We start from the raw sequence: 24,772 nt of genomic DNA, 5'->3' as shown, positions 1-24,772 counted from the left end.
TATTTCGCGTACGCTGGGCTCACCCGATACGTGCACGCACCGCAGGGATGGGTTGCACCCCGCCAGCTCTGCAGCCCGGCGCTGTTGGACCGCGCCGTGCTCACGGCGGCACCGCAGCACTGCTGCGAGGCCACGGGACCTTGCACGTGCGTGTCCAGCACCGCCCTTAGCCCCGCATGCCCGGGGCCTCCTCGCGGCTCGTCGCGCTGGCGTGACGTCAGCGCCGTGTTTGTCGGCCCGCGAAGGGGGAAGGAGCGGCTGAGGCGGCCCCGGCAGCCGCCACAGGTACGGCGGGAGCGGGCCGGGAACGGGGCTGGGGCAGGGTGCTGTCAGCGTGCGTTGCTGGGAGCGAGCAGGGGCGGCAGGGCTGGGCCCAGTGGATCCCCAGCGATCCAGCCCCGCCGCGGGAGCTGCTCCGGGTGGTGCTGTCAACCCCCGCGCGTTTTCTGCGGGTACTCCGGAGCCGCCCCGGGGGCGGCCGGTGCCGATGCAGCCCAGCCCTGCCCTGCCCTGCCCTGCGCTGCCCTGCGCTGCCCGTCACCATCAGCACCCGTGCTTCTTTGCCCTCATCTTCTCGGCCGCTCTCTTCGTGGCCCCGTGGCTTCTGCGGCGGGGGCTGCGCTGGGGAGAGCGGGGTGGTGGTGTCTCCTGAGAGGATACGGGGTGGTAAAGCTCTGGAGGTGTTCCCACAGAAATCCTTTATTAGATCAGGGCAGTCTTCTCTCTTCTATTTCAGTGTGCCGAGCAAAATCAGGCGCTTGGAATTAAGCTTGCACCACCATCAGTATGCTTGTGATCAAAGTCATGCTGTTATTTTTATAGCTTGTGTCCTAAATATATGCTAGGTCAGTTTTCTTCTCTCTAGTTTTGGGCTGTCTTAATTTAAGTTAAAGCACACTCATCTGTTTTATACACATCACGAGTGTTTCTTCCTGGTATTTTTCAGATCTATGCATGAAACCAGAGCCCTGGACTGTAACTGCTGTAACCTAACAGTTTGATTTGAAATGGAGAGCATTACCCAGTTGTTCAGTGATTTGTGTGAAGCACACTTGACAGGTTTGCCATGGAAGGTCCACCTGGGCAGGCAGAAGATCAGCAAGAGAAGGGCTAAGCACAGTCTGAAAAGGGTTGCTTATAATGCCCTGTTCATGAACCTTTTTCAAGAAGAGGCTCGTAAGCTGCAGTCAAACGCTTCCAGGCTGCCAGTAAAAAACAAAATCTTGATGCTGTCTTTCAACTTAAGAGTTGCTGGCCTCGGTGCTCAGGCAGATAGACTGGAGAATCTTGTGGAGGAACTGGAAACAGCTGAATGCTTACCATTTACTGAAGTTAGCGCTGTCTTAGATCTCCTGGTACAGCTTGCTGGAACAGGGCCTCCCCAGCTTGTATCACAAAAAAAGGACTATTTTCTGAACAACAAATACGTTGGTAGAAATGTCAAGTATCAAGGTTATGACTATTACGATGTAAGTGTATTTGAAGCTGATATACAATCTCTAATAACAAACGAAGAATGTCAGTTCAATGACACAATTCAGAAGACTCTTCAGATCATGGAAGCTGCCCCTGGCACTGGGCTCCCTGCCATAGGGCTCTTCTCACGGGACTGTCTGGTTGGGGACAGGTTTGAGAAAGAAACACGGGTCTCACTCTTCGGTGCCCTTGTCCACAGCCGTACCTATGACATGGACATCAAACTGGATTTACCGCCAGTGCCTGACAATGCAGATTTGTCTGGACTTGCAATTAAAGTATGGTATCATTTGTTTTGGACTTGAACGTATGCATGCTTTCAATACGCCACTTTGAAACTATAGTTCAAACTATAGGTAGTTGTTTAATTTGTAAGAGAAGCATACAGTGTTGGAATTAAAGATGAAGCAGGTATCCTTTTCTGTACTCCTAATCCTCATTTTGTTCCTTGTGCTTAACATATGGATAGCTTTTGCAGTTCCCTTAACTCAGGATCTTAAATGAAACTTGAAGGTAGAGAGATTAAAAAAGGAAAACCCCTGTGGCACATAATGGATGCAAGTTGTAACTTAGGGGAGGCAGAACCTTTCTGAGTAAGTGCTGCACTCTTTCCATCAGACTGGAAAATTTGTGATTTTTTGAAGAACGTGCTGCTTTTTACGTGGGTACGATTGTCTTTTACTGAAGTTGAATAGTGTTCTGCACATACAACTGCTGAGTGGGAGCTGAGGATATGGCAAATACACTGTTTGGAAACCTGCAGGTTTTCCGCATATGAATAAGCATAAGGGAACAAACTATGTTAGTCAGAGTTAACAAAATGTTTACAAATTTTAATAATTAGGGCCTGGATCACTTGCTCAAATTAAATACCTAGCAGTATGATTTTGTTTGTGTAACATATTGAATATGCAGACATCAAGTTCTCAACTTGTAGAACTATATGCTTACCAAAGGAGTAAGTTTGGAGTTTAATACCCACAAATTTAGTGTATGATTTTGGTGGTGATTGTTGTTTTATGTATAGGCATTAGTATCAGTAGAGGCTTACCAAATGGAAAGAGTGCCTACAGGGAAAAAATCAAAATAGATGTAAAGGGAGGGCTCACAACACAGGCTTTGTTATGTAGAGTCCTTTGATCATGAGTGATAGCAGGAAATCATCTTTATTAGCATATATTTCTTCAGTAAAATGTTTCAATGTATAACATTTGAACTCTCTCACAGGTTCCCCAAAGTATAGACCAGTCAGAAGATGAGGGATTCCAGTCAGCATCCAATCTGACTCCAGATTCTCAGTCAGAGCCAAGCATGACTCCAGACATAGACTTGTGGGATGCAGTGCTTACATATGGACCCAGCAAACGAAGATGTTGGGAAAGAATTGGATAGTATGTGTCTGCACTTAATGGCAAATTTATTATGCTTCACATGCAAATGTATGGAGATGCATTTCATCTTAGTTCCAAATGACCTCAGTATAAATGATGAAATATTAATGTTTAATTCACAACATTCAATATACTGCATTAATGATTGAGAAAGGAATAGCGGTCATGCAGTTTCAACAGGCTAGTTCTTGGATTGCAGCTGTTTCATAGGAAGGGAGAAAATCGTCTTTGTCAAAACCGCTGAAGGGATTATGGGAGTGCTTGCTGTTTGTGTGAAATGCAACATTTTTGTAACTAATCTGACTTCTTTTGCACTATACAATTTATCTCAGTCAAAAATGGTCCCATATTTTCAGTTTCAAAAGAGAAAGTGTAGAGCACTAGGATAATCAAACCCGTATCTCCCAGTACTGTACGCTATTGTATTCATTTTCCCTGTCTATAACCAAAACAGAAATTATTACTGTGGATTTCTTGATGGTGTAGTTAGAGTTGTAGTTCTTTTGGCTGTTGAGTAGAAGATGAATCCCCTGAGAGGACACTGTATAGCACTGTTAAAGCTTCCTGGCTTCCCTAAAATGGAAGAAAAAAGGAAAAGGAAGGTATGGCAGGGATCCTCCTTATAGATAGTATTGTGCCTGATTCCCGGAGACACATCTAGTGATGTGTCTGTGGTATTGTTGCATACTGTTTTTTCAGCTCTGAGCCTGAGAAGCTCACAAGTTTCCTAATGTGATTTTTTAAAGCCCCTCTAGCATGCTCAAGCTTTGTTTCTAATTATGACAGGTTTTTTTGCTACCATTGAGACTGCAAGGATCTTAGAGTCATATACAGACCATATGCCTGGCAGCTTTCATGTAATGCATGCTACTAGAATTCAGAAATTTTTGAGTAATTGGAAGGAGACATTGGTTTGGAGGGCACAGTAATCATCACTGGGAAGATACCAAATATATTAATACAAGTTACTACAGCATTTTGAGTATATTGCTCTTGAACATATTTGAATATTGATATTACATGCACCCTGGAAATCTGGTATATATTGACTCCATTTTCTTAATGTGAAAACTGCATCAGGGAAGGCCACAGAAGAGGCTGGTAGTTATCTATCATGATTTCTGTCTCTGATGTTCAAATTATCTACCTGTTTCTTCATTGTACTGAGTCTGGGCTACAGTTTCATTGATGGAATACACATTCCCTTGAAAATGTCTACTTTTCTGTGGTCACTACTGGCTGTGTAAAATTCTGAAATGCTGGTTTTGATTTAGGAGTTATATTTCCTTCTTTTCATATAAACACATTGTAACATTGTGTTTGCTCCGACACAGTCCACCTGGTAAGAAAGAGGAACCCTATCTTACTGAAGCTGGGAGAGAAGCTTTTGATAAATTTTACAAACTTCGAGAAGGGGAGTTACAACTGTTCAGCAATACCGTGCTTCAGCTTCCACAGCTTGTACTAATGAAAGAACCTGAACTGGTTAAGGATGTCTTGAATGTCCTCATTGGTGTGGTATCTACTACATTTTCACTCAATCAGGTATGGAAGATTTTTAACTGTGCTTCTTAGTCGAATCTTTTTTCTTTGTAGAGGTCTCCTTTTCAATACATTTATTTCTTTTGAGGTCTTGCAGTTGTGAATACTATTAAAAAGTTGAATGTGACCTAATGGCAATAAGGCAGTATTTATATAATGTAATAGGGATGTTATTGCAGTGGGCTAAGAGTATTTGTAAACCTGTAAGTGAAAACAGGTTTATGAATACTTGAAAATAGATGTGTAAATAGCTTTGTAGATTGGGTTTTCTTGAAGGAATTAGATGACTTTTATTCTGTACATTTGCAAATACCATTCATATTCCTGAAGTTTTGCTACAGTTTAATGTTTATCACACTGTTCTAGCTGTTTAGTCTCAGTTACCAGAGTATCTAAACTGAAAATGTGTTATTTTTTTTGTGAATGTTTGCTATTTTAAGTCAGAATAAAGCTATGAAATATCTGTATCTGCTTTTTTTCCCCTCTCCATATCCTTTCAGGCTGCTCAGACATTTGTAATAAAGGAGGGGGTATATGTATCTGGAACTTCACCAGAGACAATGCACAACCTGCTCTCAGAAGTTGCAGAGTATGGAACCTATTACACACGACTAAGTCGGTTTTCTCTTCAACCAGTTTTAGATTCTTCATACAGCAAAGGACTTGTGTTTCAGGTAAAACAATTGTATCAAATCATCTAGATTTAACGGGCCAGTTATCTTAGGTAGAGAAGGTAACTTCCATTTTGTGTGAAGCTGAAATTTCTGCATTCTGCAAAACTGCAAGGCATGTCGAGTGTAATGCTCATCCCGGGTTGCAGTGAACAGTGCTACTGCGTTTTAATCACAGCTCTGTGTGCATAGGGCTTGCTTGCACTGAAACACATGGTAAAAGGTCTTCATTATCTCAAGTATGATTTGTTTAGTCATGTTGTTCTTTTGAGGACTAAAGGAATATAATTTTTAGAGGTTAAAACCATCACATATTTATACATTAAGTTGCCTAAAATTAAAATACAATAACCTTCTTAACACAGTACGTATATATATATAAATATATATTTAAACATATAAATTTAAATATATTAATATATTTAAATATATATTTTTATATATAATTTATATATTATATATATTATATATATTATATATATTTATATATATATTTAAAAAAGAAAAACTAAAATAGAGAAATGTTGTATTTAATAGCTTTAATTACTTTTTCTCAGTTCAGAATTAAGTGCAAATTTTCCCTGTCAGACATCTGTATATTATGCTGAACTGTATGTACACTGTGAAATATCTTTCTGATGCATAGAATTAAGCTAGGATTGGTTATGAAAACAATGAAAGTGTATTCCTATGAAAATGCATTCCAGTGAAAATGTATTGAAGACAATGAAAATGTATTCCTTTTGAATGTTTGATTTACAGCAATGTTAATAAGCATAGAATAGAAAAATCTCTCTCCTTGTCTTGTTAGAAAAAGTTCTAGATGAGATTTTTCCGTATCCAGTTTAAGCATGAAAGTAAGGAAACTGTTTTCCCACGTGCATATTATAGCTGTTCGAGAGCAAGGAGCTCCTCAAAGGGCAATTCAAAGAAGCTGAATCAAGATGCTTTGATATACACTGCGTGGGTACAGGCTCTGTGCATTGGATATATAAAGAGTGTAGAGGAGTCATCTGGCTAATTTGAATATCTGCTGCTGCACGGACTCTTACCTCCCTCTTACTTCAGTATACAGGCCCCTCTTACCTAATATGCAGATTATTTTAGTAAGACATTTGTTTTCATGGTAGTGCAATTAATGTGAGACACAGACAAACTGTTAACAACTTGAATATTTTCTGTTGGTACTAGGCATTCACAAGTGGGCTGAGAAAGTATCTTCAATACTACCGAGCCTGTGTTTTGTCAACTCCTCCTACTTTAAGTCTTCTAACAATCAGCTTTCTCTTCAGAAAATTAGGTCGTCAGTTGAGGTAAGAGAATAATATTAAATATTTAAGCTTTTCATAGCAGAAAAGATGCAATCTATTTCTTCATATTCACTAAACCAGACAATACTACATGGGCATTCTTACATAGTTTTTCAGTATTTTCCATCTATTTTAACAGATTTCTTTCTATCCAGAAGATTTTAGGGAAAACATATAAGGTGTTTATATTCAATTTCTTTGTTACCTTGTTACCATTCAGTTGGTACAGTAGGGTTGTTGTATGATACTAAGCTTTAGTAAAGTTCATCAAAGTGGTCTCAGAGACTTCTCGTTAAAATTGTTACATGTATTTTAATATTGTTTTTTAGGTATTTAGCTGAACTTTGTGGCATAGGAACAGCAGCCCTGGGGATCAGTAGTGGAGCTGGTGCTTCTTTTCCTACGGTGATAATTCATTTGATATATTTATGTTTGGTTTTGGTTACATTGTTAATATTCTTCAAAATTAGGTAGGATTTTACATGCAATTATTAGTGGTCCCTTTGCTATGAAAGACATGGCCTTGGACCTCCAGTTAGAGTGCCATGATCCTTTCTCCAGGTATTTTAAAATTGGTAATTTTGTTTACTTCCTAAAGTAAATGAAGGACCCAAAATAATCCTTAGAGTGCATTTCATTTAATTTAATTCTAAAGGAGGTGTTTGTAGCAAGTCAGATGGATCCAAGTCTAAACATACATGTTTCCCTCCATTGACTACGAAGTGAATTTGAGATAACTAGCTCAGGTAAAGGGATCTTAGTTGCAGAGAACTAGAGGACATGCATCTGATAGAGGATAGAGGACGTCCTGCATTCTGTGTCTAGTGAAACATGTAAAGCTATGCATTTATGAATCTGTCGTTATTATAGTTAAGTTTGTGGCCTAATATTAGAATATTTTTCCATTTTCTTAGGGTGTTAAATTGCTTTCATACCTGTACAAAGAGGCTCTCAACAACTGTAGCAATGAGCATTATCCAGTTCTTCTGTCTCTGTTGAAGACAAGCTGTGAACCATATACAAGGTGCGTCCATACTGTTCTCTGCATAATTGTGTTTAAGAGCAGTTCTGAATTGCTAATCTGGTGAGTAATTTAACAATGGCTTTTCACATTCTCAGAGAAAATGTAAGATATATCTGCAAATACGTACTAAATTAATTTTGCTGAATCCTTCTTTCCCTCTCTTTTGCAGCTCAGTAGCAACATAAGGGTTTTATGTGTGACTAGATTAGTAAATAAATACATGTAAGTAAGATTTCTTTCTTGCTGCTGGTCCTGGAAATTCATACTGAAACATGAGAGTTGGATAAATGTTTATTTTTTTTTTCCTTCTCATACTTGTAGTAAAATCCTGAAACTGGCAACTAACAAGTTCCTTTTGATCTTGCACAAACTGGAAAAGTTCATGTTTATTTCCACTGTCTTAATTCTTGTGGGCTTTCAGTAAGGAAAAGTAATAATAATAAAAATTAATAGATCTGTTGTTCATTAATTAGATGCAACTAACTGACAGTTGGAAGTGGAGTTCCTTGGATTGCAGCAGTTTTGTTGACAGTGATACTTAATAGACGTAATGATACTAGAAAGAGAAAACCAAACTTTTGTCAAAATGCTCTAAATTGAAGATTCCTCCCAAGGCCCCCTTCTTGTTTTTTCTTCCTTCTACATAAAATGTTCTCTGGAGAAATTTAATTTCAGATTTACTGGAAGACTCACTGAAATATCTTCGCAGCTCCTGCCCTGCAATTTATAGAAGGGAGCCAGATTTCTGAAATAACAAGGGCAGGAACCTAAAAAAATACGAAAGTACGCTCACTAGTATGTGCTACTTACAGAATTGACCCCTGAATTTGTTGCAGGTCTCTACTGAAGCATCAGTCATGTTCAGTCAGGGCTGCTGCGGAAGGAGGTCTCATCTGCAGAAAATGTTATCTCACTCATTTATTAACCTGAAAGAAATTAAGTAATAGTTTTTGCTCAAATAAATCATAGAAACATCAGATTTAACACTTTATTAACTTTTTACTTGCAACCTTAAAATTGAACAGTGGTTCCTCTGCTAAATGCTTCCTGCCTTTTACACTGACCCAATGTCTAGAAACAGTGTTAGTACTGCAGCTAGTAAGAAAAGAAAATATCTCTAAGGTGCTCTGAGCTTTTTTTTACCTATAGCTTCAGATAATTGTATTTTTTATTTCTTCTTTGGTTTCACACAGAGGAAATACGAAAAAGCATGAATAAATATTCCAAAGCAGTAGATCTCATTACTGTATGTATATTAAAAATGGCTCTAGATCAAGGGTAAAAGTGTTTAATATTGCATCTTTGTTTTGTAGCTTTTCAGTTTCTGCCTGCTTGAGTTACCTCTCTTTAAAATAAATTCTTCCTTCTTATTTCTCCCTATGCTTTTGATATGCTGCAAAGATTTATTGAAATTTTTGACATAGTAAATTTACAGTAGAAAGATTGTTCTAATTAAGGCAGTGTTCTTGCATCTTAACTAATCACTGAAATGTTCTATATAAAAATGGTTTATGAAAAATGCAGTGTCATAATCCTGCCTGTATCTTTAAATATCACTGTGACAGCACTTAATTGCTGGGTTTTATCCTGCCTATAGCTTGTTTGTTTTGACGTTTTAGAGAATATTCTTACTGTTTGGTTATAATAAAGTTGAGAAGAGGAGAGGATTGATTCTCAATGTTGTACAATTATATTTTTTTTAGATTTATCTATGATTGGGTATACAGTGGTGTGTTCAGAGATGTTTATGGAGAATTTATGATCCAGGTGAATGAGGATTATCTTTGTTTCAGAGGTACAGTATGTATATGGAGCATTTCTAATTTATATAATTTGTATAGTTAATGAAATAATTAAAAATACATACTTTCATCTTTTTGTTTGGTATGTAGATAAACATTACTGGACTCATGGTTATGTTTTGATTTCAAAAGAAGTAGAAGACTGTGTTCCTGTATTTCTTAAACATATCGCTAATGATGTATACATATGTGGGAAAACCATAAATTTGCTGAAGTTGTGCTGTCCTAGGGTAAGTTTTGGTTTGGTTCCTTCCTATTCTATTGAGAAAATCATGTCTCTTTAGAGCAAGAGTCTAGGATTTTAGCAAGTTTGTTTCTTTATTGAAAGACGGTATTGCCTAAGTAGGACGTTGATTCATGAAAGGCAATTACTTGCTCACAGATGCTTGTGGGCTGATTATCCACTCTTACTTGCTAACACCTCACTGCAGAAATATACATTTTTAACAGCATCCAATTAATTGTATCCAAGACACATGCTATAGTTCTTACTTTCCTTGGTATTCAAAGCAGAAATGTTTTAGGCTTCCAAGCAAGTGCCTTCCATTTTTCACCCAACTCATAGTCCTGTTTTTTTTTATGTTGAAAGGTGCCTCACTTACCAGATGTTGACTCAGTTCTCCACAGAGTTTCAGTTCTATTACTACATCTTCAAAAAGTGCTTAAATAGTTTATTCGTATTTTGCAGAATAAGTCTTGTTCTTGATAAGGAAAACATGTTGAACTACTTTGTGTTTTCCCTCTTCTCTATGCATGTCTAACAAAGAAACGACCACAGAGATGTCTAAAGGCACTCTTTCCATTCTCTTCAAGATCAGAGTTGCCTAGTTTAGACAGAGCTGAGCAGCTCATTATAAGTTAACTTGACATCAGGTATCAGTCATAAGCCTGATACCTCAAGATGGCCCTCTGCTAGTTCTCCTAGCATTCTCTAACCACAACTCAGATGTGCCCAGTAGTACTGGGCTTTCTGTAAAACAGCATCAGCCATCATTTCCTTTATAAATTACAGCTTTATCAGTCACTATCACAGTATCATAATAGATAGAACATTCCCCCAGGATGTGGAGCACCCAGGTTCAATCATCTTCCATCTGTCAGAGTGCCAGACACATTTCATCCCTTTCCATGATAATGCTCTGAACAGCTGGCTGTTCCCTTTTGATTTGGCTAACAAAGTCCCAGGAACGCAGCTCTGGGCTTTAACCAGACTGAGGACTGCAGTGTGAGCATACTTGTGTGCTCTTGGTTTTTTACCTGTTTTCTGCACTGAGTAGAACAGCTTGAGAAATCTAGAAAAGCTGAGGGAGCAGAAAGTCCTAAGATACTCAGCTTACAGAACAGGTACGCTGTGATGTGCACTGTCCATATTTTTGAGAGTTATGTCTTCTGTAGATCTCTTTCCTGTAGGTGTGTGTTAGTTGTGTCCCAGACAATTCCAGTTAAGTGGGGATCTGTGGGGGATGTAAGTAAACAAGCACTAACTTTTGATAGAAGGGATGCATTCAAGTGCTGCATTACTCAGCCTTAGTTAATTTGGATGTTCAGAAAAACAAAGCTTTAGGCATTTAGAACACAAGTAGTATAAATGTATGTATCAGACTTTAGTTTCCTATCCAATTAATTGGGAAAAAATGGGACTCTGAGAATTTCCCCTGTGATCCAATTTCTGGAACATTATACCTCTGTCTCCTAGTTTGAATGATATAAATGCTAAAAACAGTGATATTAATAAAGGTTATAGATTCTATGTGGAGGCTTCTTTCAGTGCCTTGAAGCAGTGCTAAGTTAAAAAAAATACATAATTTGAGTTCATAATGTAACATTTTACACTTAGAAATGTATATAAAAGGACATTTCTCATTTTTCAGCACTATATATGCTGGTCAGATATTCCTGTTCCCCGGATTTCAGTTATTTTTTCGCTTGAGGAGCTGAAAGAAATAGAGAGAGATTGTGCAGTGTATGTGGGTCGAATGGAAAGAATTGCCCGGTACAGTTCCATAAGCAAGGAGGAAAAGGTAAATGAATAAAATAATGAAGACCTTATTGTTGGGATTTATTCTTTTTTAAATACTAATTTTTCTTTTTTTTTTATAACTCTGAAATAATTTGTATTTATGGTCAGAATCTTTTCGTTGGTCAGTTGCTGTTTGAATTATTATCACAACACATAAACTTACTTACTATGCCTTATAAAAGTATAGGTGGTGTGTTGACATTTTCATGTATCAAATGAGTTTTGGACTTCCATTTTATTCCTTGCAGCAGCAGATTTGCCCTTCTACTGAAAAGTAGCGAAAAGATGGTTAAATTTTAATGCAACAGATGTGACAAGCTAGTTAGTAAGAAAGATGAGACTCTTTGTAATTTGCATAGCTACTTGTTTTTTCAGAACTCTTCTAGTTACAAAGAGACTTCTAACTTTCAGATGCCACCAATATGGTGGATACATGAGGGATTTAGCTTGTGGAAAGGCCTGCAGTATTAACTTTTAAAATTAGCTCAGAGACTTTCTGTACAATTAATTGCTTTATTAATATTTCTATACTGTAGCCATAAATTAATAACCTTGATAAAGTGTGTGCCTGTCTTTTCAACAGTGTATTTTCAAGTCTAAAATGATAGAGAAAATTACCATGTGTGTTTTTGTTTGGGTTCTTTTTAGGATTTACGCATGGAAATAGCCAAACAAGAATTAATTGTTCACGCTAGAGAAACTGCTAGTAAAGTGCTAAAAGCCATTAATGGTAAGTTGCAGTAGTGTTTCATGTGTTTTCTAGTGGGTTTGTTAATATAAACTAACAATATCCATTTTAATACAGACCGACAAATGTCAGAACGAATGGCTTTGGATGCAAAGAAACGGGAACAGTTTCAGAAGCTGAAAGACCAATTTGCAAAGGACCAGGAGGTATCTCTCTGTGTTTCTAAAGGCCAATTTTATTTCTTAGGCAAATAATTGAAAGGGTATCCTGATCTATTGTACTAAAGTTGAATGAATTGAATGAGTGGGATACAAATACGAACTTCTCGCAGGTGTGTGTATTACAGCTGGTATTGAGAGTGGCTTTTAAAAGTGTTAAATATTTATGCAGCGTCGTCTTGCAATAAAGCAAGAAGAGATTGATGATGATTTCAGCTATGCCCGAGAGCTCAGAGAGAGAGAAAAAAGACTGAAAGCTTTAGAAGAAGAACTGGAAAAAAAGGCAAGGTAAATGCTTCTGAGTAGTCTCCCAAAGCTTGGATACTCCAAAACCATCATAACCATAAAAGCCTCAGGAAAAATTACTGTGTATTAAAATCTATGGTACTAACAGTTCCCAGATGTTGCTGTACAAGGGTAATATTTGCAGTTAAAAGGTGGATGTAAGGATTTTTTCGTAATCTGTGAGCAATTTTGTCATTTGGGAGTGTTTAGTGGCCTAAAAGTCTGGGAGCCACTGATTCATGCCAGCCCTCTCCAGTCTGGGTTTTGTTATCATCAGAATTTCAGGAAAAAATGTAACTACATCTTACAACTAAAAGCTGAGCCCACAGCAAAAATGGTCACATATATTTCAAAGCAGAAGTAAAAAGCACAGGAGTTAGATCAATAATTATTTGAATTGCTGTTGTTCTGCATATAGTTATGTTTCACTGTCTTTTGTTATATCTAAAAATACTTAAGATAAATGAGTGACCTACTATAGAAATACATATTGACTAAGAACACTTTGTCATACGTAATGATTAAGAATAATTCCTTTGTTTTCTCCACTGTTTATTCTCTGGGATTAAAGCCTCTGGCGTCTACTTTTAAGTAATTGTTTCTCAGTTCTAAAGTGCTGAAAGGTCTTATTCTTTAGAGATGAAGAGGAAAATAAGTATGTGAAAATCTGTAACTTAGCTTTGTTTTTATTTTCTTAGGCAGGAATTAATTGACCATTATAGCAAGCTTTCTGATGATGCAGCCCGTAGGGAACAAAGAGCCCTATGGAAAATCCAGCGACACAAGTTGGAAACAGCCCGTCTTAAGTTTCTGTTAGAAGATCAGAAACGCATCGAGGTATCTTCTGAAAAGATTTAAGAAATGTAATTTAGCGAATTTGGCCTTCGGTACTTAAAGACTTGGTTTTGTCTTTTTTACTTACAGGAAATGCTTGAAAAACTTCCAGATGGAAGCTATAGGAGAAAATTAGATATTATTCCTTATAAACAGTGCCAGTTGGCTTTAGATAAAACCCCTGTTGTGAAAGATCCACATTCACAGGTCAGTTTATTTTCTTGCATCAGCTCCAGGTTGCTGTTCCAGGTGTCCCTGCAGGGAGTTCATTTCGTGGTTCATTTCAATTCAGTAACCACGAGGTTCACTGTAACAGCAGGGTGACTGGTTACCGCACTATTTGTAGTACATCAGAAAAAATGGTGATAAAGTGTGTCTAAAAAGTAGCTTGATTATGTGACTAGCCATACACTGTAATAATTATTTCTTTTTTAGGTGTCTTCTCTGAAACCTCCACATGTCAATGAGACAGTTGGCCAGAAAGAGTCTGAGCCTGGACTGGAATATGCTACTTCTGCTGACAAGGCACTGCCAGAGCCAACAAATAATAACCCTGATCATCATTTTCAGCCTAAAGTAGCTGGATCTGAAAGCAGTCCCCAGAGTTCAGAGAAAGCATGCAGTTCTCTCTACAGTGCTGATTCGCTGCCTGAATCCAGTGTGAATATAGAAGATTTCTTACCAAAGCCACAGGATGAACAACCTGTTGCTATTAGCGTACAAGGGTCTTTGCTGGATGAAGCATTCCGAAATATTAACTCGGATCTTTCTGAGACTCCTCAAGTAAGTGAAAATCAGCCTGTCTTGAGAAGAGCACTGGAAGGAGAAGACAGTGCACCATCGCATCAGCAAAACGAGTATGATTTTAATACAGTTCTCAGACCGTCTGCAGCTTGGCAGGGACATGTTAGAGTTGGAGAAAATGAATTTGATATAGAGTACAGAAGGCCTCGGTGGAATATTCATGGACATGCATCTGATTCCAGCATTAGAGTGGGAGAGTATGTACCTCATGTGGAGACTTACCAGCCACATGCAAGTCCTTATGGGCATTCTTCCGACTCACATATAAAAATCAGCAGCTATACTTCTGAAGTTGAATCCAGCCGACCCCGATGGAATATTCATGGACATGTTTCTGAAGCTCATATCAAAATTGGGGAATATGCTTCAGAGGTAGAGCCCTCAAGGCCCAGGTGGAATATTCATGGACATGCTTCAGAAGCCAATATTAAGATTGGAGAGTATGCGTCAAATGTAGCTCCTACAAGGCCTCGATGGAACATCCATGGTCATGCATCTGATGCCAATATCAAGATTGGTGAAAATGTGTCAGAGGTGGTCTCAGCTAGGCCTCGGTGGAGCATCCATGGGCATGCTTCACAGTCACACATCAAAATTGGAGAACTGGTTTCGGATACAGAGTCTTTGAAATCTCGTTGGAGCCCATTTGGTCATGCATCCCAGTCAAGCATCCAGATAGGGAAATGGGCCCCATCTACAGAAGATGATCCAATACCTCATCGTAAAATCATTTCGAGTCCTTCGACTGACTCCACAGTTCAGACACTTCTGTACAGTGAAGAAGCATCTCCTGCTGAAGGGAGCAGAAAGGAAGCAAAAACATCACAAATGAAGAAAAAGACTTCACCACAGTTGCAGTCATCTGACAGTGTTCCAGTCCTTCCTGATGCTATTATTAAAGATGACAAAAAAGAAAATACGATGGAAGAGAAAGAAGGTAAATTAAAACTAAGTTTATTCAGTCAGCATTTGTTTAAGGGCTCATGAAATTTAACTGTAGATGTCTACATTCAAAATGGGTATTTATTACTTAATTCCTTGCATAACTTTTTGGACATCTCAGATTCCTCTGTTAGAATTCAGAGGAAAGAATTTGAGCTAAGTCTTTCTCCTATATAGAAGAAACAGCATTAAAAAATTCTGTTCTGAAACTTGAACAGGATCTCTTGTGAGCTTGAGTAGAAAACAGGCATAAAACTGCCTGCGTGGGACTGTTATTGAGGTGGTTGTACCTGTGATAGTCTATAGAAAAATCTTGAAGAACTTCGGGAGCAGATCTGAAGTGTGAACTAAGTATTTAGTGTTGTCTTTAATTTACTTCTAATTACAGAAATGGCAGATGTGGTCAACAAGGACCCTTCTCCAGATTCCTCACAGACTGTACAGGTAAGAAAAGTAGTTGCTGCAGAGATTTCCTTTTCCTTTGAAGATTAAACACACTGGTAGTTAAGACAGTAAGTTTCTGTCCTAATCTAGTAATCACTGTAATATTGAATTAAAAAAATCACTGTTTTGCATGTCAGAAAAGTGCAGGTGAGTAAGCTCTTTTATTTTCAGTTGGAACAACCAGTAAAGTACCTGTAAGAACATCTTAAGTGTGAGTAGACAGATACAGCATCTCTCATGAAATTTGTCCAATTTTTTTTTTGCTTTAGGCTCAAGAACCTGAAAAAGCAAGTCCACAAGATACTGTGCCTCAAGAAACTTTGTCTTCTGAAGCTAATACTCCAAAGACTAAGGAGGAGGAAGGGGGAGAGGAAGATACATGGAAGAAAGAACAAGCTTATTTGAAAGCCTTATCGGATCAGTATTGCATTGAAAAATATCAAGATAGTTATGATTTGATGTGTGAGTAGAACTGTTGGAACAGAGATCAACAGCAAATGTGGGAAACTTCAGCAAGAAAGCTGAGTGCCAAAAAACTTACCTAAATTGCCAGCAAATTGCCAGTCTTAGGAACTGCAGTAGCCAAACACTTTGCTTCTGGGCACAGAGATGAGAAATTCATCTTGACACATTATGATTTTCTAACCTAGAGGGGTTTGTAGAGGTAAACAGAAACAGATTATTGAATTGCTTAATTAGAGTAGCTTACAATGCTCATATGTTTTTAAATTTAGCAGAACTACCAGTTTCTCATCTCTTGCATCATGTGATACCAAGATCCTACACTTTTCCTGTGGATCCTATGGTACAGTCAGCGACAGATGAAACGGCTGTACAGCTGAGTGAGCTCTTATCCCTGCCAGTGCTGATGAAACGGTCTATTACTGCTCCACTTGTATCTCAGTGAGTGTTTGTTAGAAATAGTGAATCAATAATTTAGCCATTAGTGTTGTATTCTTTATTAGTTCTTTTTTGAGAGAAGAGTTGTGCATAGATCTGTTCCCTTAGTTTTTCTCTTTGCTCCCAGAAGTGGTTCAGTGTGTGGTCCATAACTAACTAAACCATTCATATTTACATTTAATGTAAATAGTAACATAAACTTACCTATATTTTTATTAGTAAATTAAAGCTTTGAAGGTCCGTTTGAAATACCAGGGCTTAGAGGGAACTGTTTGCTCTCAGACTCGTGGATTATGCAGCAGTGGGTTTGACACCATTGGTTTCCTTCTTCTTTTAAAAAGAAGGTGTATTATTTATAATGTTTGTGCTAGTTTTTATTTGGCAGATGAAAGATAAGAGGAGAAAGAAAAATCTTTTGATGATGTGAAAGCTCATGCATAGTGATCAGAATATATTTTATGTTTCTGTTGAACTTTAATAGAAGCTGTTCTTGTTACTTTTGGAGTATATAGGGAAAATACGTATGTTGGACCATTTTCTTAATAAATCTAATGGTATTTTAAAGAAAAGTTTCTGTTATTATGTACAAGTTCAGCTTCTGGCATGAAAGCAGTTATTCACAGATGTGTTGACATGCTTCCTGTGTGGAAATCTACTTTCTTGTAAGTCTGGATTTCCATTTACCAACTCAAAGTATACTAGGCTCAAAGTTTGGTGCAATGTAGAAAGATGTAATTATCTAACTTAGTTTTAAACGTCCAGATTGATATCCATCAGAACAATCTCTATACAGATTCATGTGTTCAGCAAAGCAAAGTGAGCAGGCCTGAGTTGTGTGCTGGCAGATTTAGCCTATGCCTGGTATGCAAGTTAAATTATTTAAAGCTGTCTTGAATACCTACACTGTACTGAAAATTGTAGTATAGACCTATGTTGCTTATAGACCTGCCCTTAGTATCTAGTGTCAGAGCTTTACCAATTAGGATATTCTTCTCAGGGATTTAATAGTCTTTCTTAATCTATGTGTGTCGGTGACAGAGATAGAAGCCTATTGACAAAAATGTTGCTCCAGGCGTAGCAGCATGTTCTAAAGACCATTATACGTAGCCAGTCTTAAAATAATTCCCCAGTACTGTTCAAAATACAGTTAGCTGAAGTGGTAGGTTTTAATTCTGCTATATTCTGGATGAAGATTTTATTTGTTTCATTTTTTTTGCTTATATGAATATCATCCTGTCTTGGAGTTAAGTAGTGGAGCATTAAACCCATGTAGCCACACCTGAATATTAACAGTAAGGAGGGAGTTGCTTGTAAATACCTTTTCTTTGTTCTTATTCTTAGTGTTTCTCTTGTGAACAAAGCAATAGTTGATTACTACTTTGTGGAACTTAATGTGGAGAAGCATTTTGAAGCACTGAGACACTTTTTGTTGATGGAAGATGGGGAGTTTGCTCAGTCACTCAGTGACCTTTTGTTTGAGAAGGTATTTGCTTTGTTGTCTTAACTGCTGGTTTTGAATTGCCTGCTTTAGTTTGGGAATGAGGGAATAGTGTGAATTAGAATCCTGCCTGCCTGATTTCCTCTTTTGTGCTGTGTCAAGAAACCTTGTAGTAAGGAACTCTTAACATTGTTAGGACTGAGGCAAAAGAAGGTCCTTTGCATGGAAGGGATGCCCAGGCCCAAGGAAGTCCCAGGGAAGAGAGTAGTATTTCCTACTGCTAATCCCAGGAATAGAGAGAGTACAAGGATTTGACACATAATAATTTCAAACTGTCAGATAAGTAGTCATGGAAGGGCATTTCACACTTTCCTGTGAAAACTACTGCACTATTGCAGCAAGGCTGGAAGAGCCCATTGCCATTTGGCTAAAATCCAGTAGAAAGGCTTGTGTTGCAGAATACCTACTCTTACCTCAGATATACTACAGAGCAGAGGGGAGAGCATCTGAAGAGGGTGCTGGGCCTTCTGATGAGACAGTATTTTAATGACTTACCCCTGTGTTCATGGGGAAGAGAGCAAGGTGGGAGGGATAGCATTGGTTAGTATAGCTGGTTGCCAGTGGAGCTATGTGGCTGTAGGTGTTCAGGAGCCAAGACTCTTTGTTAATACTGTGTAATTAGGATTGGTTTGTTTTGTTGGTATCTTTTCCGTAGCTTGGATCAGGACAAACACCTGGTGAACTGCTGAATCCACTGGTTCTTAATTCCATCCTAAATAAAGCATTACAGTACAGCCTCCATGGTGACACCCAGCTTGCTTCCAATCTTTCTTTTGCCCTCAAGTATCTTCCGGAAGTATTCAAGCCCAATGCACCTGATGCTCTGAGTTGCTTAGAGCTAAGGTACAAGGTAAGACAGCATGGAAAAAGGTAGAATACTGCAGTTATACCATGGTTCTTATGGTGATAGTGTGAATATGTTCTTAATAATGGAATACCTTTAAGAATGGAGTAAAAAAATTGTGTAATGGTAATTACGTGATTGACTTAGCCTGGCCACTGCACTGCATTATTAAAATGCATATACTAATTTGTGTGTTTCTGAAATACTTGTATCTGAAATATTCTTATAATTTCTAAAACAAAATGTAGTAAGATCAGCACTGTTGTTATTTCTTTCAGGTTGACTGGCCTCTGAACATTGTCATTACTGAGAGCTGCATGAATAAATACAACAAGATCTTTTCCTTTTTGCTTCAGCTGAAGCACATGGTGTGGACTCTCAAGGATGTTTGGTTTCACTTGAAACGCACTGGTATGTATAATGAGTGAAGTAGAGAGTGTCCTGTATGAAGTTCTTTTGCCACCCTGTGCTTGACAATCACTTATAAATAGTCATGTCAAGCTTCAAAAGGCACAGTTTCTTAAAGAAACTTCCCTGGCATTTTAAATAGACTCTGCTAACAAAAACCTTAATTTCTTTGCAAATCCTGATTTTAGATGGTCTCCTTAGGTGCTGATGGTAATGTATTTCTGTTTTTGTTTTCAGCTTTAGTCAGTCACGCATCAAATTCTGTTCAGTTTCGACAGCTCCAGCTGTATAAACATGAAATGCAGCATTTTGTGAAGGTTATTCAAGGCTACATTGCTAATCAGATTCTTCATGTTACCTGGTGTGAATTTGGAAACAAACTGTCTTCTGTAGGTAACCTGGAAGAAATTCACAGAACACATGCTGAATACCTCAACAAAGCAATCTTCAGGCAAGCTGCCATGTTTATCTTTACTTCAGATCTTTAAGTGAATGAAGCAGCCAGTCTAGTCTAACTTATGTGTGCAAAACTGACTTCTACCTGACACACTAAGTAGTCTTACATATAAATGTGTTCTTATGTAAGGGAAACAAACTTCATGGCATGTTATGAGGTCCATACTTTGATGCTTTTCCTCAGCTACCCATCGCCAGACTCCTTGGAGTTGGCTGCAGCTCCTGTTTAGCCTGCCTCTGCAAGTTTTAGGTCTACTCAGGACAGCTCTAACCTGAACACTAAAAGGCACACTTGCCACAGTTCTGTTTTTCTTTCGCCCCATCCTTGTTGTAGCCTTTGTAAATGCATGCTGTTTCATTCAGCATGAGTAATGTGCACAAGTAAGCCTAGCTGAAGTAAAACACTTCTCTATACATTGTACATGCCTTTAATATATGTGCAGTGACCAGGGCTGGACTTTGAAGGAACAAATGTGACCTGATGCCTTTGTGCAGACATCTGTCTTTCAGGAACCACAAGCGTTTAGCCCTTTGGTTGGCATATATTAGGCAGAAGGGCGGTCTGAATAAGAGGAGAGGAGCAATGGTTGGTTGGTTTCTTAAAAAGGATACACTGGAATAATGAAGTGGGGAGATGGAGGGAGAGGAGATAATAAAGAACAGAAAGTATGAGCAAGAAAAGAAACCCATCCTTTTATGTCTCTCTTTTTCAGTTTTAATGGGAAGAAACTTCCCTAAAGCTGCTGTTTGGGTACCAGGGATGAGAGGGGATTAAAGCTAAAGAAGACTCAGAGTATGGTAACATTTTTAAATGTCAACTACACCTCTGAATTTGTTTTTGTTTTGTTGTTAGGGGTCTGTTGACAGAGAAAGCAGCCCCTGTGATGAACATTATACACAGCATCTTCAGCCTTATTTTGAAGTTCCGCAGCCAGCTGATCTCTCAGTCCTGGAGCTTCGATGCAGGGAAGCAAATGGCTGTTCATCCCAACTTTGGTCTGATGCAGCAGTCATACAACACCTTCAAGTATTACTCCCACTTCTTATTCAAAGGTAAGAAATAGAATAAATTCTAGATGGAGGAAAATGTCAACTGACAACTGAAAAAATTACAAAGGGGTTTTGGAATTACACTGCCCTAGTAGGAAGATGTGTGTACTTAGCGTGTGTTAGAACATGTATTTCCCAAATGAAAACTGCATTCCTGTGGCTTGCAAAGCTCTGCATATCCGTCAGTTAAAATGTCCACACAAGAAATCTAACAGGTATCCCCAAACTGACCATAAGGTTTTGCTAATTTGCAAAGCGAGTGTTTGGTATTTAGCTCTGTGTACATGCTTACATTTTCCTTTCTTTGGAATTGATTTCTGGCATTTTATTGGCGGCAGTGAGAGGTAGATAGTACTTAGAAGTAATTTTAGATACATCTGCATTAGTTGAGTTTTACCCTTGTCATGAGGTTCTAAAATTCTGACTCTTGTGTTGGACTAAAGCTCAGAGAAGCTCCAAGCAGTAGTTGGAGCTTATATCCAGTGCCCCAGTGTGTTTTCAACTGCACAGATAATTTGGCAGATGTTCTTTGCTGTAACATAATAAAGTTTCTCCTCACTATCAGGTTATAATGTGAAGAAATGGTTTTCTGTCTTTCCATTTCTCTTTCAGATCTTGCTTGTGTTTTTAGTAGAAGTTACTTAACCTGCCCCTGAGTATAAAAGGTGGTGCATGAAAGTTTGGTGGCTGCTTTTTTTTAAAAAAAAACCTTAATTCCTGAAGGAAGTGCAACTGCTTTCCTTGGATCTATTTTTCTGGAATATTTTCTAGTCAGACTGTATTCTTCAGGAAATGAGCTGCCCTTTTTATTCTTTAAGGGTGTCCAAAAATGGTGTCAAAGGACCAAACCCAGGTATTTCAGGATGAGTTAGAATGGCTGCTTCCAAATTCCACAGGAAGCCAGAACACCTCTGGGAGCCACCTAAGCCCATACTACGAGATCTATGGTTGCTTCATGGACAGAGATTAATAGACCATTCTGTAAGGAAATTTGCTGAGTGACCTGGTTCTTTACACCCTCTCTGTTAAGCACTACAGAACAAATACGTGCTTGTTCATCTACACTTGTACCTTCAGTCACCGTGTATGGTAAAATGCTGTCACAATGGGTTGATCCAGAATCCATTGAAAGCCAATATAAAGTAGACTGGACTTCAATGGCTTTGGCTCAGGCCCTAACTTCTAACTATACACTTTCCCTTCCTCCTTGCATGGTACTGCTGCTTGCTAATTCCCTTTCTGCTACTGCATGGGATGTTTGTGAGTTTAGGGAGTTTCTACTGCCTTTTCCCTTTGTTACTAAGGATGTTTAGAGCAGTCTGTTCATTCATAGAGCTTGAGGGGTATGTCCAGGAATTTCTCTTTCGTTTTTCTCTCGCAATGGATTATGCTCAAGAAAACTTTAGCAGAGCTGCTTCTTTCACATCCAGAGGACCTAAACATGCTTCCTGGTCAGTCGAGATTATGATAAGAACACACTGTCTTACTGTGAAGGCAACTTGAGAAGGCATTTCCTTCTTATTGGAGTAACAGTTTAACTTAGAACTGACACGTAATCTTTCTTTCACAACTTACTTGAAATACTTTGTAATTCCAGAAAGAGACATTGGACCTTTCCTATGCAAAAATCATAATTTGTTTCTGTTGTCTTCAGATTTCTACATTAGGCTGCTGTTTTGTTTCAGTTAAAATGCACAGGAGCTGCCAAGGCTGACTTTAGAATGTTCTTCGTAGTTGAAGCCTGTTTTATGTTTTGTTTTTCTTCCAGTGGTAACAAAGCTTGTAAATAGAGGATACCAACCCCACTTGGAGGACTTTCTGCTGCGAATCAACTTCAATAACTACTACAAGGATAACTGACCTCCCTAGAGTAGGATCACTGATAATAGCATGGTAAACCACAAAAAGATAATCCTATATGCTTATTATTTATAGAAGCTTATGCAAATGCCATGCAAGAGGCATTTGTCTTCAGTGAAATAACCTGCCATCTAATAGCTTGAAGAATATAACCACCAGCTTAAAGAATATAACCACCGCATACAGAGAATGATGCATCTTAAAATCCACCACACCTACCAGTTATTTAATCTGCTGAGATTTGATGTTGTCATTATTGCCAAGACAGAAGAGCCGAGTGCCTGATCTTAACAGGGGAGAGAGTGCAAACCTGTATATCTGTGAATGTGTAAATGTTCTATTTTCAGTGTTGTGAATTTCTTGCAATGTAAATATATGTATGTGAAATAAATTAACAGATACTTTCTAGAACTGAGCATGAGGTACAAGTGTTCAAAGAGACATAAGTACCTATTTGATGAGTTTTATTTTCAAGGTGATGATACTGATTTTCAATCTGAACATAACCAATTTCTTCAAGGCTGCTAGTCACAGTGGAAGAGGGCATCATAAAAAACACATTGTGCTAAGGTAGGAGATACGGTATTTGACTATTCAAGCAGTTGATAATTGTTAGGTCACTCATGCCAGACTTAGTTTCCTTATCACTGATCTAAGCTATCCACCTTTTGTGGTGAATATGTAAAACACCTAAACCAGAAATTCAGCATCCCTAAAGTATAACAAAGCTCAAATTCCAAATATGTTCCAACTGCTGCTCTCAGCTGCAGGATCACATTTTCAATTTACTAATAATTTTTCTGTTCCTTGTCTTTTTTTCCCTATATAGTGAAAAGAGACTATTGCACTTACAACTTCATCGTATGAGAATGCAGTCTGCTTTGAAATATATTCATTTTGAGATCCTGGCGTCTCAGTTGCTTAAAACATGGATACATTATCTGATCAGTGATGACTTACGTAGAAGTACAGGCACAGGCAACATGTTACCAGTACTATGGACCAGTGAATATGATTATTTTCTGATGATGTGTAGGTAGTTTTACAATTTTTATTTTTCTGAAATAGAAATTAAGCATTAGAGTCAGAATATTCCAAGTGTAAACTTGACGTGAGTTTCTGCGCCTGCCCTGGTACCAAAGTCAGTATAAAGATTTGTCAGTGCACAGTTGTAACATACTTCTTCTATGCTGTTTGTCTGTGCTATATTTAATTAACTAGCTTCTTTCTGTTCTGCAGAACAGTACATTGAAAGAGCACGTGGCTTGCAGAGTGAGCTGTCTGTTGCCTGGACAGGCAGAGAACTGTTTCTCTGCCAGACTTGCTCTTCAGGAAAGTGTAAGGGCAGGTGTGTACTTGTGAGCTTACCTTCTGTTGCAGGTGCCTTGTCCTGACACCCCACTCCCACTAGGGAGCGCAGCGGTACCTGATGTGTAGGACCTTTGGCGTTATAGTGTATCTATAGAAAGATAGTTTTAGCTTTTCCATGAGCCCAGTGTAGCTCCTGGAGGAAGATCACACTGCCAACCTGCACTCTCCTCTCTGGAATGCCTCAGGTGCCTCAGCTGGCCATTGACAGAGGCAGCAAAGAGAGGGCAGTAAGAGGAAAGAGAAAAAGAGATTCAGAGCACCTAAATTAACCTGGTAGCATTATACAAAAGGAGAAGCTCTCTCTCCCTGTTGACTTCTGAAGGACTCCTCTATGATGAAGGAAAAGAGCAGCAAGATTAGCAATAGCTAAAAATCAGACTTCTCAAATGTAAACCCCGAGCACTGCTGCACATCAGCTCACTGTATACTAACTCAGGATTTACTTCTCTGGTGTTACAAAACTAGCCTATTGTTGCTACATTTGTCGCATACTTTCCTTTTGTGAAAGATAACACTAAACCAACACAGAACAAATAGTTTCTCTTACATTTTATCATTTTAAGTGCTTTTTTTTCTCTTAATCCCTTACACCCTCACCATTGTCATACTTTTAATTTTCAAACATTTATAAATATAGGGATTTTGGGGGGGGGTGTGGAATTTGGATTAGACTATTGGCTGAGACCTGTTCCAACGTCAACTCTTCTGTGATCTGACTCAGCTTAAACGCTGCTGTTTGAATTTGCATCATATCTCAGGCCTCACCCTGAGCTCTTTAATGCTGATCATTTCACCAAAGTCATCTTTCTTAAAAAAGGCTAACAGCAAAGTTTGGGCTTCAGGCACAGTGTTACAGCGATGACCTGCTTCCTTAGGGACAAGTGTCTTTCTTTACAAACACAAAAAGGGAGCAAACTATGGAAATGAAGGAACC

General features: G+C 38.5%; 1 protein-coding gene across 1 annotated transcript; it reads left to right on the top strand.

The window, feature by feature from the left end:
* Positions 1–192: 192 nt before the first annotated feature.
* Positions 193–22,882, top strand: TUBGCP6 (tubulin gamma complex component 6). The gene is made up of 26 exons (XM_061467539.1): positions 193–285; positions 947–1,754; positions 2,704–2,867; positions 4,202–4,412; positions 4,910–5,083; positions 6,272–6,393; positions 6,720–6,795; positions 7,305–7,414; positions 9,118–9,209; positions 9,307–9,446; positions 11,088–11,237; positions 11,885–11,966; positions 12,042–12,130; positions 12,315–12,430; positions 13,126–13,264; positions 13,352–13,468; positions 13,697–15,002; positions 15,396–15,451; positions 15,721–15,913; positions 16,186–16,354; positions 17,693–17,834; positions 18,505–18,699; positions 18,972–19,104; positions 19,339–19,552; positions 20,411–20,610; positions 22,376–22,882. Exons 2-26 carry the CDS (start codon positions 1,008–1,010, stop codon positions 22,465–22,467), a joined length of 5,229 nt encoding a protein of 1,742 aa, XP_061323523.1. The 5' UTR covers positions 193–285; positions 947–1,007; the 3' UTR covers positions 22,468–22,882.
* The last annotated feature ends 1,890 nt before the right edge of the window (positions 22,883–24,772 follow it).

This window comes from Pezoporus flaviventris, unplaced genomic scaffold, assembly GCF_033815535.1.
Source record: "Pezoporus flaviventris isolate CSIRO_AGI_PZ_B2104156 unplaced genomic scaffold, CSIRO_AGI_Pfla_v1 ptg000045l, whole genome shotgun sequence".
NCBI classification, from domain to species: domain Eukaryota; kingdom Metazoa; phylum Chordata; class Aves; order Psittaciformes; family Psittacidae; genus Pezoporus; species Pezoporus flaviventris.
Note: the sequence above shows the minus strand (reverse complement) of the source record. Positions and strands in the feature narration are given on the sequence as shown.

Excerpts from the sequence above, each read along its gene's own strand:
- TUBGCP6 (XM_061467539.1), top strand. The coding sequence starts at position 1,008 with ATGGAGAGCATTACCCAGTTGTTCAGTGATTTGTGTGAAGCACACTTG. Across the intron at positions 5,084-6,271 it reads GCAAAGGACTTGTGTTTCAG|GCATTCACAAGTGGGCTGAG; the intron begins GTAAAACAATTG and ends TGTTGGTACTAG. Across the intron at positions 20,611-22,375 it reads CTCCCACTTCTTATTCAAAG|TGGTAACAAAGCTTGTAAAT; the intron begins GTAAGAAATAGA and ends TTTTTCTTCCAG.